General features: G+C 43.3%; 1 protein-coding gene across 1 annotated transcript in view; it reads left to right on the top strand.

The window, feature by feature from the left end:
- The window catches only part of FRAS1 (Fraser extracellular matrix complex subunit 1), a 247,286-nt gene that overhangs the window by 174,005 nt on the left and 58,868 nt on the right, over positions 1 to 14,413 (top strand). The window contains exons 41-47 of the mRNA XM_083368033.1: positions 1,357 to 1,584; positions 3,392 to 3,505; positions 7,519 to 7,669; positions 9,027 to 9,186; positions 11,072 to 11,234; positions 12,897 to 13,143; positions 13,687 to 14,031. Of these exons, the coding sequence (XP_083224159.1) occupies positions 1,357 to 1,584; positions 3,392 to 3,505; positions 7,519 to 7,669; positions 9,027 to 9,186; positions 11,072 to 11,234; positions 12,897 to 13,143; positions 13,687 to 14,031 (1,408 nt within the window). The remainder of the gene's footprint in view (positions 1 to 1,356; positions 1,585 to 3,391; positions 3,506 to 7,518; positions 7,670 to 9,026; positions 9,187 to 11,071; positions 11,235 to 12,896; positions 13,144 to 13,686; positions 14,032 to 14,413) is intronic.

Here is a 14,413-nt window from a genome sequence, read left to right as displayed (position 1 = left end):
TGGGTTGCCAAGGTGTCCGAATTTTGATCACCTGACCGTGGGGAGGCTGCAACAGTCATCAGTGTGAAAAATGGTCATAAGTCACTTTTTTCAGTGCTGTTGTAACTTCGGTCACTAAACGAGGACTACCTGTATTTCCTGGCCCATCAAGAACCCTGAAGGAGAAGCTGAATGAAAGTGGGGTGGGAGCCAAAACGAACTTTAAAAATAGCTTCAAGCATTTGCTTTATTTGATTCTTGGCCAGGAATTACAAGTAGAATTATGGCTACATTCGAGCCCCAAATTTCTCTTGCTAAGTGAAACGTTTTTTAAGTGAGTTGAGTCCCATTTGACGACCTTCCTTGCCACAGTTGTTAAGTGAATCACCGCAGCTGTCAAATTAGTAACACGATTCGCAGGAAGGGAATCTGGCTTCTCCGTTGACTTTGCTTGTCAGAAGGTCGCAAACGTGGTCATGTGACCCCAGGACACTGCCAAAGGTCATAAAGATGAGTCAGTGGGCCAAGCGTTTGAACTTTGATCATGTGACCATGGGGATGCTGCAATGGCCGCAATTGTGAGAAATGGTCATAAAGTCACTCTTTTCGGTGGTGTTGTAACTTCGAAAAGTCACTAATTGAACTCTTGTAAGTTGAGGAGCACCTGTAGTTTGTTTTAACCCTCCCTTGATGGTCACATTTACATATTACGCTAAGCTAAAGGCTGGCCTATCCCATTAAGAGTTTAGCAGGATTGATAAGCTTTTGGCGCCTGCATCTTCCAGAACAAGTTTCTCCCAGACACTTCTTTAACAAGATTTATTGAGCAGGCAAGGATGCAGTTACGGCCACGCAATAAATTCAGCGACTGAATTATTACTCAGAATGAGACTGATACCCTGAAATATCTTAGGGCAGAAGTTCAGGGGCTGCCCCAAAGAAGAGGGAGTCAAGCTATTCTCCAAAGCACCTGAAGGCAGGACAAGAAGCAACGAATGGAAACTAATCAAGGAGAGAAGCAACCCGGAACTAAGGAGAAACTTCCTGACAGTGAGAACAATTAATCAGTGGGACAACCTGCCTCCAGAAGTTGTGGGTGCTCCAACACTGGACGTTTTTAAGAAGAGACTGTACAGCCATTTGTTTGAAATGGTCTAGGGTTTCCTGCCTGAGCAGCGGGTTGGACTAGATGACCTCCAGTGTCCCTTCCAACTTCATTATTGTTATTTATTTCATTTCTTACAAATTGCTTGTAAGAGAAGCTTAGAGCCGTCAATTTTACCAGACCATCTCCTGAATCTATATCAGTCTGTCAACCATCATCATGTAATGTGAACTCTCGTTTTCTCTTTGTTTCTCTCTTTGTTCTGTATGTAGGCCAAGTCTGTAACCTTTAGCATTGTGCAGCCCCCACGCCATGGCCAGCTTGAGCGCACCATTGACAGCCATCATTACCAACAGGCCCATGCCTTTTCCATGGAGGATGTCTTCCAGAACCGGATCAGTTACAGTCACGGCGGAAGCAATTTTTTAGAAGACCGTTTTACTTTTACGGTGTCTGATGGAACCAATCCCTTTTTTGTGGTGGCAAAGGATGGGAAAGAGGTCAGTGGGGAAGCCAAGGCCCAAACGGACGTTCACATGATTTCTCACAGCTTGTGGCTGTTCAGATAGGAGGCCAAGAAATTCAATCTTAAGTCTTCTCTCTCTAACCCTGGTGTGCAGAAAACGGACAAGTCAATTAAGGCTTTTGTTCCTTGACATCGAACAGCAGTGGAAAAGAGACCAAGGAGAGGTCATAACCAGCTCTGGTCGTAAATTACTGTGGTTCGGTTGTTTTATATCTGTAAATATGTGATGTAATTTACTAATCTGGTTTCCCAGGAGAGAGGGTGTGCGTTCCAGAAGAATAAGAGGCAGCTCAATTCAGATAGTTTGGGTAAGAGAAAGAGGGTGAAGACAGCCCCATTCTTAATAGGTTTTCTGAGTATATCTTGTGTAGATGACAGAATGCTTTAGTTTGGCAACATCTGTTCTGTTCTATCCTATCCTATTTTCCCGCCTTTATTACATGTATAAATAACTCAACAAGGTGAACATAACTTATACTCAGTGGTGGGATTCAGCCGATTCACAACAGTTCGGCAGAACCGGTAGCTAATTTTTTTATTGCCCAGGCCCAGAATGGACTTACGGACATAGCATCCACACAGAGAACCGGTTGTTCACATATTTGAATCCCACCACTGCTTATACTCCTATTACCCCCACAATAATCCTGTGAGGTGGGTTGGACTGAGAGAAAATGACTGGCCCAAAGTCACCCAGCGAGCTTTCATTTATTTATTTATTTATTTATTTTATTGGATTTGTATACCGCCCTATTCCCGTAGGACTCAGGGTGGTTTACAGGGCAGTTAAAACCATGAAATACAAAAAATTAAAAACAATTAAAACAATTAAATTCAATTCAAGCCCCAAGAGTAAATCTAAAACCCAGTTAAATTAACAACCCCACAGTCTGGACCAAACAGATCGAAGAGCCAAGTTTTCAGGTCCCGGCGAAATGAGCGAAGGTCGGGGGCAGTCCTAAGTTTTGTGGATAGTTGGCTCCATAGGGCAGGCGCACCCACAGAGAACGCCCTTCCCCTGGGAATAACCCGCCGGCATTCATTAACCGGCGGTACCCTGAGAAGGCCCTCCCTGTGGGGGCGCACAGGACGATGGGAAGATGATGCCGGCAGCAGGTGTTCCCTTAGATATTCCGGACCCAAGCCATTTAGGGCTTTATAGGTCATTACCAGCACCTTGAATCTTACCCGGAGGGCAACCGGAAGCCAATGCAGCTCACGGAGAAGAGGTGTTACACGGGAGTATCGTGAAGCTCCCATCAAAACTTGCGCGGCTGAAATCTGCACTTCATGCCTATGGCAGGACTAGAACTCACCATCTCTTGGTTTCTAACCTGATGCCTTAACCACTAGATCAGGGGTAGGCAACCTCGGCTCTTTTATGACTCATGGACTTCAACTCCCAGAATTCCTGAGTCAGCAATTCTGGGAGTTGAAGTCCATGAGTCATAAAAGAGTCGAGGTTGCCTACCCCTGCACTAGATCAAACTGACATTGTAGGGAAACTATTTGGAAGAATCGCCACACGTTTCTCTTCTGTTTGGGGCCTGTTAAAATTGCCCATAAGATCCATTTATTCTTTTAAGGAGCTGTCTGACATATTAAATAACTTAACGAGAGGTGAAAACCCATTTATAACCATGTACATTTTGAAATACTGTTTTGAGTGAGTTGAAATAGGAACACAAAAGAACAGAAGGGCTTTTGATCCAGTATGGCAAATGTTCATGTTGCAGAAACAAATGTTTTGAATATATATATAAAATATATATATTTTTCAGGTTGTGACTGCTGTGCCCCAGTGGTTTAGAATAGAAATCCTCCCTGTGGATGATGGGCTTCCAAGAATTGTCACTAATTTGGGTCTTCAGTGGTTGGAATATATGAATGGCAAGGTGAGTTTTTATATCTGATTTGTTTCAAATTAGGCAACTCTGTCCTTTTTAACTTGCATAAAAATAGGAAGATGAAGGACCAGAAAGAAATGCCAATTTTGATTCTACCCAGCTGTGGATATTTCAGGCAGACTTTACTCATCTAAATCATGAATTGTTTTAATTATGGTTGTATCATTAAGGCACAATGGTGAGGTTTACATAATACATTCCATCATAAGCCATGATTTATTGATGAGTTGAATCAACTCCATCCTTCTATGAAATGAATGGAAAAATCATGCAGATTTTTGCTTTCAGCCATTCTGGAGGTGTTCTGGGTACCATAATTGGAATGAACAAGCAAAAATAGAATACATTTTATTTGTTACATTATTTATATATCTGCCTGTTCTTTATGACGCTAGGCAGTCTATAAATGATATACATGTAGTCCTTAACATATAACCATAACAGTCCTAATTCATCATGATCATAAAACAAGTTGGTCACATGACTAACCCGATTTTTACAAACTCTTCTTGCTTTGGTCATTAAGTGAACACCGTGGTCATTAAGCAAACTAATGGTTTGCTATGAGTGCAGTTTAAGTAAATGACGATCTTCAACTTAATGGTCATAAAACGCAGCTGCATCTGAAGTTCAGTCACATGACTGGGGAGAACTTATATATCAGAACTTCTCATAAGGTCTTAGTGATGGTTTTTAAGTCCTTACATGGCATGGGTCCGGAATACCTCGGGGACCACCTGCTGCCGGCGTCGACTCCCCTCCGCCACGTGCGTTCCCACAGAGAGGGCCTCCTCAGGGTGCCTCCAGTCAGAGAATGTCGGCTGGTGGCCCCCAGGGGGAGGGCCTTCTCTGTGGGCGCTCCGGCTTTGTGGAATCAGCTGCCGGTTGAGCTCCGGATGGCACCGGATCTCCGCTCCTTCCAGCGCGGGTTAAAGACCCACTTATTTGAACAAGCTGGCCTGGCCTGATGGGGAATTACTTAGGGTTTTAATATTTATATATATTTTTTTATTGTTTTTACTGTGGGCAATAATTTAATTCTTTTTTTAACTTTTGTATTTTTGTAGTATTATGATATGCCCTGTTCACCGCCCTGAGTCCTTCGGGAGAAGGGCGGTATAAAAATTTAATTAAATAAAATAAATAAATAAATAAATAAATATGGCTTTTGTTGTTTTATCTATATATAAAATAGAAAGAGAAATAGAAATGGGAAATTAAGGGAAAGGGGAAAAAGGAAGGGGGAAAGAAAATGTAAGGGAAATGTAAGGGGAAAATGAAAAAAAAAAAGGCGTTGACTTCCGACTCTTTTTAGCACAATACAAGATAGAAACACTCCAGCCTCAACTTTTTGCTTTCACACATCAGTATATAACTAGCCATTCCTATAACGACAAATCTACCTAATTGACAAAACCAAAGTCAAAGTTTCGTGTTTTTTTTTTTCATCACAAGCACAAAATCCAGAAGCGATGTCCAAATGAAAAACGTACTTGAGTATATTCTCCTCTTTGAATAAAATAATTTAACCATTTCTGCTTTATCTTCTAAGTGAATGGGCTTGGAAGTTGAGAGCTACCTGTATTTCATTTTTGTAATTTTTTGACTTTTTATATATATATATATATAATACATAGCACTACACATGATTGGACTGTATTGGCCAGCATTTTCTGAATATTTGACATGCAAAGCCCAAAGGTTTTGCTTCTCATTGCTCTGGGGCAACAGCATAGCTAAATATTGCTGGCTACAACTGACTACAAAAAAACCCAAGAGACGTTTTCCAAGCAAAAAGCTGAATGGTGTGTGTGTGTGTGCGTGTGTGTGTGTGTGCGCACCTTCTCTCATTGCTGCCAGCTGCTGTGATGAATGGAATAGACCTTGGCTGTTTGTTACATCAGCAGTTGTGGCTAAACTAAGCAATCCATCTTAAACTGTAAGGCTAAGGTTCCTAATAACGCCACTGCTCCTCCTCATCCGCTCTCGTTCCATAAGCTGCGGGCTGTGTGATGTCTTATTCCTTGCTAATAGCATTTGCATTCCTTAAGTGGGAAGCTCTGATGGATTAATTGCTGTGGTTAATCAAGTGGTGCTTCCATCACCACTGAAGCAGCAGAGAAATGGAAACAGATTTTAATTGCAAGCTGAGTAGGGGGCTCAAACACCCCGCACATATCAACAGTGGGAAGAGTGACAAATGGGGATGCAAGTGACTTTTACAGACTTTTGCACAGATTGCTTTTAGAAAGTCTGAAGTCTGCCTTGGGAACCACTGCTTCGGTATCTATCCGAAGGTTTCGCACTGTGGACCCAGATTTAAAAGACAGGCAATAGCACAACAGCAGAAGACCTGAAAAAGCTGAAGGGAACCAGGCTGAAGTAGTTGAGGTTCAAATCCAGCCTAGGCCAGGGAAGCTCATGGGTGGCATTGGCCCAGTTATCCTCTTGTAAGCCAACCTACCTCACCAGGCTGTTGGGAGGATACTATCAAGGGTGAAACTTTGGCAGTTATGTGCCTCTGTGTTTCAATTTGCCTTTAGATGTGGGGGTGGGTGGGAAGGGAAGTGTTACTTTCAAGTGGGTTAGATGGAGAAACTAAACTTCTTCGATTTAGCTGCAGACCCTGAGAGCCTGAAGCCTTGTCAAGGACACCAAAACAGGTGTGGATTTGAAGCAGATGGTTCCCATAACAAAGTGGACTTGTTGATATGGATTACGTAAGACGTTAGGGGTTTAGCTGGGAATACTATTGTTAAAGTCTGAGTTGGTGTTGGAACCTCAGAGTTAAGTTTCACTTCGACATTACCATGCCGTGTATTCAATAAACAGTAAAATTTTCGGAAATGGAGTTTTATTTGGATTATCGATCTGGATGTTGACAGATACAATGAAAGATGTAAGCTACCTTGAGCTCATGAAGGAAAGGTGACATCTGACTCTTACAAATAATAAATAAATGAGAATAGCAAATGCCCCGAAAGATTTGAAAACAAGTAGTTTTCAATTTACGTCCCAGTGGTCACATGTTCAAAATGTGGTCGCTTGGCAACCAGAATGTATTCACAACAGTTGCAGTGTCCCAGTGTCATGTGACTGCTATTTGCGACCTTCCCACAAGCAAAGTCAATGAGGAATCTGGAATTTCTTTACCAACTGCACAATGCGCTTAATGACTGAAGCGATTCACCTAACATCTGTGGCAAAAAAGGTCATAAAATTGGGTGTGATTCACTTAATGACTGCCTTGCTTAACAATGGAAATTCCAGTCCCAATTGTGGTCATAAGTCAAGGATTACCTGACAATCTTCATTGATTGTACAGTGGTTAAATGGCCAGATAAAGATCTAAGAGACTTGAGGTTGACGTCTCCATCAAAAACCTCTCTGGATGGCTTTGGAACAATCACAAGGGGAAAAGGAATCCAGGTAGTCCTCAATTTAGGGCCACAATGGAGCCCAAAATTTCTCTGGCTAAGTCAGACAGTTTTTAAGTAAGTTCCCCCCCCCCCCGCCACCAATTTATGACCATTCTTGCCACAGTTGTTAAGTAAATCACTACAGTTGTTAAGTTAGTTACACATTTGCTAAGTGAATCTGGCTTCCCCATTGACTTTGCCTGTCAGAAGGTCGCCAAAGGGGATCACATGAACTCAGGACACTAACCGTCATAAATATGAGTCAATCAATCAATCAATCAATCAATCAATCAAATCAATCAATCAACGTCCGTAAGTGTGAAAAATGGTCATAAGTCGCTTTTTCCCAGTGCCGTTGTAACTTCGAACAGTCACCAAACAAATTGTAAGCCGTGAACTATCTGTTCAGACCAAACCCCTTACGTGTGAGTTTCCAGAGTTTACATGGGTTAGGGATTATGGGACTTGTAAACCAAAACATCTATAAGGTACCAGATTGGAAAAGACTGTTCCAGTAGGCTTTCATTTTTAAAATTCAGGGTTTATAATATCTTCTTCACTGCTTTCTGGTCTTCCATCCAGCCAAAGAACCTCATCACTAAGAAGGAGCTGTTGGCTGTGGACCGTGGTACAGAAGACAGCCACCTGATCTATGAAATAACAACGGGACCCAAATATGGTTACGTGGAGAAGAAATTGCAGCCGGGAAAGATGGTGACTACCTTTACCCAAGGTATAAGCCATGTTGGCATTTGCTCGTTGGCGTCGTGCCTCTTTGCTAGCCTAGTCCTTTTTTCTTGGAGGAATGGAAGGAGAGGCTGAATGAACCTGGATAATATAGAGAAGATTGAACATGACTCAGCCATTTTTTTGGCAACAGACCCGCTTGGGGGGAAAAAATGGCAAAGCAGAACTCTGAATTTGACAATCGGGGAAAATGTCTATGGAGATTCTCAGTCATCCAGGTCATGGTTGCCCCAAAGGTGCTTTTCCAAAAAGGCAACTGGACTTCCTTGATTTTTTTTTCTTGAAAACACTTCGCTTCTCAACCAAGAAGCTTCTTTTTTTTTTAATCCCATTTATATCCCGCCCTTCTCTGAAGACTCAGGGCGGCTTACAATCTAAGAAGCACAAATCAAATGTGCTTAGCAATAGCCTTCATTCTATATGGGTGCGCCTGCCCTCTGGAACCAGCTGCCCGTGGAGCTTAGGACTGCCCCCGACCTCCATTCATGTCACCGGGACCTGAAGACCTGGCTCTTCGCGCTCTCCGGCCCAGGCTGAGAATTTTAATTTTAATTGGGGTTTTTATTTTTTTTCCAGGGATTGATTTAATCTTTTAAAATTGTTTTTAACTTTTGTATTGAACTTTGTTTTAAATACCCTGTAAACCGCCCTGAGTCCTTCGGGAAAGGGCGGTATATAAATCCAAAAATAAATAAATAAATAAATAAATAAATAAATAAATAAATAAATAAATAAATAAATAAATAAATAAATAAATATTCTTAGATTCAGAAAAAAGAGGAAACATTTCCCTTCTGTATCGAGGTTCAGTTTATACAATTCTTCTCTAATTTCAGTACTTAATTTTTTATGTTGCTGTGGTTCCAGTCTGGTGCTTTCTTCCTTTTTTTTATTTTTTATAACAGTCCTAAAATATCTTTTTGAAACTCAATGACCGGTATTCTGAGAGTGGCCAGATAGATCCTTAGAAAATAATTAAAATATGGTCAGTTTGATTTTTCCCTTTCCTAATGAGGCACAAAATAGAGTTTGTTTTTATGGGTGGCTCACTGGAGTCGGCAATTTCTTGAATGCTGCAGCCCCTAAGAACCTTGTTTATTTGGTCATCCTTAGTTGAGGCTCTGTTAGGCTCTAGATGAAATGAATAGTGTTCCCCAGCATGGATCATTTTACAAAAAAAATTGCATTTATTGGCTGAGATAGGGTGAAATCCCCTTTGAGCAACAGGGATTGTTCTGTAGCCAGATTAGATTAGCGTGGAGGCTATTATCGTGGTTTGCAAAGGATGTAAAAAAAATGACCTTTGATTCCTGGATTAATTTGTTGAAGTCTTTTTCTAACAGAGGACGTGAATTTGGGATTGATCCAATACGTGTTGCACGAAGAGAATATTCAAAGGACAGAAGATAGTTTCCAGTTTCTGGTGAAGGACAGCAAACCGAGTATTGTCACTGATAATATCTTCCATATTCAATGGTCCCTTATCAGCTTTCAACAAATGAGGTACCCCACTTACCACCGTTTTCTCAATACAATGCATAAATGTAAATTATTCGGCCATTTGACTGAATTCTTACTGTTAACGATGCCATAGCATGTTTATAGTCGGCAGCTAGCAAGTTCCTTCTTTCTTACGGATGGCGGCTTTAATAAGTAAAAGGTAAAGGTTCCCCTGCACATGCGTGCTAGTTGTTTCCGACTCTAGGGGCTGGTGCTCATCTCCATTTCAAGGCCGAAGAGCCAGCGCTTGTCCAAGGACATCTCCGTGGTCATGTGGCCAGCATGACTAGACACCAAAGGCGCACGGAACGCTGTTACCTTCCCACCATAGTGGTCCCTATTTTTCTACTTGCATTTTTACGTGCTTTCGAACTGCTAGGTAGGCAGAAGCTGGGACGAGTAACAGGCGCTCACTCTGCTACGCAGCACTCGGGATTCGACCCGCCAAACTGCTGACCTTCTGATCGACAAGCTTAGCGTCCTAACCCACTGCAAAGTACCTTATTTCAGAAAAATTAATATTTTAAGTAAACCACATATGAAAAACCGCTTTGAATCAGAGTAAAAACTTCTGGAATGTCATGTGACACAGTGTGTCGTATGCTGTTGCTAGAAAGCAAAGATGCTGGAAATAACGGAATAACAGAATAACATAGTTCAGGGGTGTCAAACTCAATTTCATTGAGGGCCGCATCAGCATTGCGGTTGCCCTCAGGGGGCCGGGTGGGTGTGGCCAGGGTGGGCGTGGCCTACTGGGTCGGCGTGGCTAGAGTGCGTATGGCCTACTGGGTGGGCGTGGCCAGCTCTACATCGTTGGCATCAAGGGTGCCTATGGGGGCCTGGGCAGGAGTGGGACTGATCTGAGGGTCTCTGGCAGAAGGAGGGTCTCTGGGCCAGGGCCAAGGCAGTGGGGGCCGTTCCCTCACTGTTTCCAGGATGGCTTTGCGGGCCGCATGAAACCACTTCGCGGGCCGGATCCGGCCCCCGGGTCTTGTGTTTGACATGTCTGACATAGTTGGAAGGGACCTTGGAGGTCTTCTAGTCCAACCCCCTGGTCAAGCAGGAGACGATTACCATTTCAGACAGATGGATATCCAATCACTTAAAAACTTCCACTGGTTAATTGTTCTAACTGTCAGGAAATTTCTCCTTAGTTCTAGGTTGCTTCTCTCCTTGCTTAGTTTCCATCCGTTGCTTCTTCTCCTGCCTTCAGGCGCTTTGGAGAATAGCTTGACTCCCTCTTCTTTGGGGCAGCCCCTGAGATATTGGAACGCTGCTGTCATGTCACCCCTAGCCCTTCTCTTCATTAAACAAGAAAGTGACGAGGAAATTGCAAGCCCCTCATGTAGGAGAAGAGAGATGCAAGTGGACCATGGATGAAGAAGTGGGCTTAAATGTTCATGTGTTGAACAAAGCGTTTCGCATTCATTTTTACCTCAGCTAGTGGTATATTTATGTGTGATTTGTTGATAATGTGCTCCAAGAGGTTTTATTTAACTTGCCTGGTGTTGCATCTGGGCTTTTGCCAAGCTGAATTTCGGCGCATTTCTCTCTCTTATTGTCCTTTTTTTTTCCCCCTGGAGTTGAATTCAGTGAATTTGATTAGATTGAATTACCCCAAATGAAGGCAGATTTCACATTTTCAATAAAACGAAAGCAAGCACATTTAAGTGAATTAAGTTGTTATAAATTGCAAGTTGACTTCTTCATTTGCTACTGGGAACAATAGACTAAAAGACACACAGGATAAGCTTCCTAACAGAAGTCTTGACATAAATACCAAATTGGGGACGACTCATTCCAATGCATTCCTTTGTGATCCGCAAATCTTGGGTTGTTCCTATTCTGTGACCTGAAGGAAGCCATTTCTGTCCCTCTTTCTTTCCAGCTACAACATCAGTGAAAAGGCCGGTTCCATCAGTGTGGCTGTGAAGAGGGCAGGAAACCTCAAACAATATGCTATTGTCCTGTGCCGCACAGAACAGGGAACGGCCACATCCGCTTCAAGTTCTCAGCCAGGGGAACAGGACTACCTTGAATTCGCTAGCCAGGTGGGTGCAGGAAATTTATTGTATAGCCCAGTAGAAGTTCTGGAACCAAAAGGCTTGTCTCAATTTAAGGAACACTGGGCTAGACCAGGGCTTTTCAACCTTTTCACCCATTGTACCACTTTTAGGATATGGCAACATCCGAGTACCACCAGTCGCTAGCAAGGTGTCAAAAACTTGATGACCAAAAAAAGGGGAAAAATGATGAAGTACAGGTAGTCCTCAACTTACAATAATTTGCTTAGTGACTGTTCAAAGTTACAGTGGCATTGAAAAAAGTGCCCCCCAAGCCACAGCCGAGCAAGACGCCTGCCTCCCAGCCTGGTGGCGCTCTTCCTCTTGTCCGAGGTTTTCATTGTTGTGAGCATTTCTGTTGAGGATTGGCAGCAGGGGTGAGGGGTGTTTGGTTTTTATTCCCCCTCCCACATCTGCTGGGTGGTTGCAGCAGGTTTTGGTCACTTCACATGACCCTGGGACACTGTGACCGTCATAAATATGAATCAGTTGCCAAGCATCTGAATGTAAATCACAAGACCCTGGAGATGCTGCAACATTCCAGCTGATCAGCGCTTCTTCTGGGCTCAGAAGCACCAGGATCAGCACCGAGCTCCAGCTGGATCCTGGCGCTGATCCTGGTGCTTCCACTGAGCCCTGACAGCCCCGAAGGGCTGATCCTGGCGCTTCTGCTGAGCCCTGCAGCTCCAGCCATCTCTCGCTCAGGCTTGTACAGTGCTGCCACCGATTCAGCTCATTCCCCTCCCCTGCTACCACTTTTCTAGGATGGTCGCGTACCACCTGCCAGGTGCCAAGGTACCACAGGTGGTACCCGTACCACTGGTTGAAAAGCTCTGGGCTAGACTACCTCCTAGCATGATCAGGAAATTATGTTGAGGCAACAATCATCACTGAAGATCAAGCTTCTGGCTGTTTGTGGCACAAACTTGGCAACTTTAAGACTTGTGGACTTCAACTCCCAGAATTCCTCAACCAGTCATGGAATTCTGGGAGTTGAAGTCCACAAGTCTTAAAAGGTGAGTTGAAGTTCACAGAACTTAAAATTGCCAAGTTTGGGGAACCCCTGGCTAGCCTAAGGGAACTCAAAAGCTCATGCCAGAGTACCCCAGCTATACTGAAATCGAGACCTATAAAAGGGAATTTCTTACCCTGCGTTCAGGAAGAGGGAACTTGAGTGGGCAACCGGAACATTCTCTGAATGAGTGGCTTCAAAACACAATAGCCCTTGTGGCTGAGGGATTATGGGAATTGAAGTCCACATGTTTGGAGGGCGCTCACTGAGACAGTTGCTACATACCACTGTCTGGGGATGTTTGGAAAGTTTAAATTTTATCTCGATCCATGAGACCCGAGCTCTAGTATTTCAATGGCAAGGGGAAGTGTATCATGGGATGTGACTAATGAAGCGTGAACCACGCGTGCTTAAGACTGGCAGTTAAAGGTTTGATTTGACCCATACCCAGAGCCGAGATTATTACAAGTCTTAAAAAAAAACGTTTCACTATCCTGATGCTCATCTGCATAGCGCTGAGCCGAAATCAAATCTGTCAGTCCTAGTAAAGATGGAGTATTCACTGACTTTGGAATACCTTTCTCCACCTCTGGGTGAAGTCCATGCCCAGCCCTGCTCTCACTTTTCATCCCATCCAGGTGCAGTTTGATGAATGGGAAGACTTCAAAACCTGCACCATTGTTATCAACGATGATGCCGTCTTTGAAGGGGTAGAGAGTTTCACCGTTGAGCTGAGTATGCCAGCGTATGCCTTGCTGGGGGACATGACTGAAACCCAAGTCTTCATTAACGATGCAGAAGATGAGCCCACCCTGCAGTTTGACAAGAAGGTCTACCACACCAGTGAGAGTGCCAGCATCCTCTCCGTCCCCATTGAGAGGAAAGGTTTGTTGACACAGAGGAACTGCCCATAGAAGGCAGTCGTGTTTTAGTTCAGGCTGCAGAGAGTCCTCGACTTAACGATCAGAATTGAGTCCAAAATTTCCATCGTTTTTGTTAAAAAGCAACAACATTTGATTGGGTTTTTTTTACAATAACAATCTCCAGTGTCTGCTGTACAGCGTGTTCTCTTGGTTTATATATATTTGAAAAAAAACCACAATAATAATTAATTAACAGTCCGTAATGATCGATTTTGATAATTCCATAACTGGTATATTAATTAATCATACATTTCTTTGATCTTCCCTTTTCCGAATTGTATTCTCCTTCTTCAACCTTAAACAGATACAATTCATTAAGAAACTAATTTCATTCCGAATTACCTGCTTCTTTTTCAACATACCCATGATCGAGATATAATTACGATTACTTTTAAGAAAAAAAACCTTACATTTTAGCAAACGAATCTCGCGAGAAGTATGTTTCTTGATCATTTTTAATACGAAAAAATAAGCAGTATTATTTTTTCTCTGCAATATATTGTAGGGGATTCTAGCAGCATCGTCTCTGCCATATGCTACACCATCTCAAAAACTGCCAAAGGCAGCAGCGCATACGCCCTGGAGTCTGGCTCAGACTTTAAGTCCCGGGGAATGTCCAATGAGTACCGGGTCGTCTTGGGGCCTGGTGTCACAATGACAACTTGCGATGTGAAGCTGGTTGACGACAGCGAATACGAAGAGGAGGAAGAATTTGCAGTTGCTCTCACCGATGCGTCCGAGAATGCTCGTCTTGGAAGCATCGCTTTGGCTAAAGTTCTGATCAGCGGTCCCAATGATGCTTCTACTGTATCGCTCGGAAGCGCAACTTTTAGCATTAGCGAGGATGCAGGTATAATGCGGGAATTATTTCTCTCTTGCAGTATGTTGTATTATCCCGTTTACATTTAATGCACAAAAAAGGTACCCCTGTTTTCCCGAAGGTAAGGCCTACCCCGAAAATAAGCCCTAGCTTGATTTTTTGGGGGGAGTGGGCCTAATATAAGCCCTACCCCCCAAAATAAGCCCTAGATTTGGGGTGAGGCACACACTTAAAAATCAAGCTGAGGTGGTGGTGTTGATCTGCCCCATGCACCCTGTATCCACTTACCTCTCCTCACAAGCCCACCTCTTCTGAGGCGTCTTCTGCAGCCAGGCCTGCATTTCTCAGTCACAGGCCTTTCCGGAAGGCCTCTGCAGCTGACAACCGAGTTATGAATTGAATCAGCTGCTCC

This window comes from Vipera ursinii (assembly GCF_947247035.1).
Source record: "Vipera ursinii genome assembly, chromosome: 7".
NCBI classification, from domain to species: domain Eukaryota; kingdom Metazoa; phylum Chordata; class Lepidosauria; order Squamata; family Viperidae; genus Vipera; species Vipera ursinii.
This window is presented reverse-complemented; position numbering and strand designations above follow the sequence as displayed.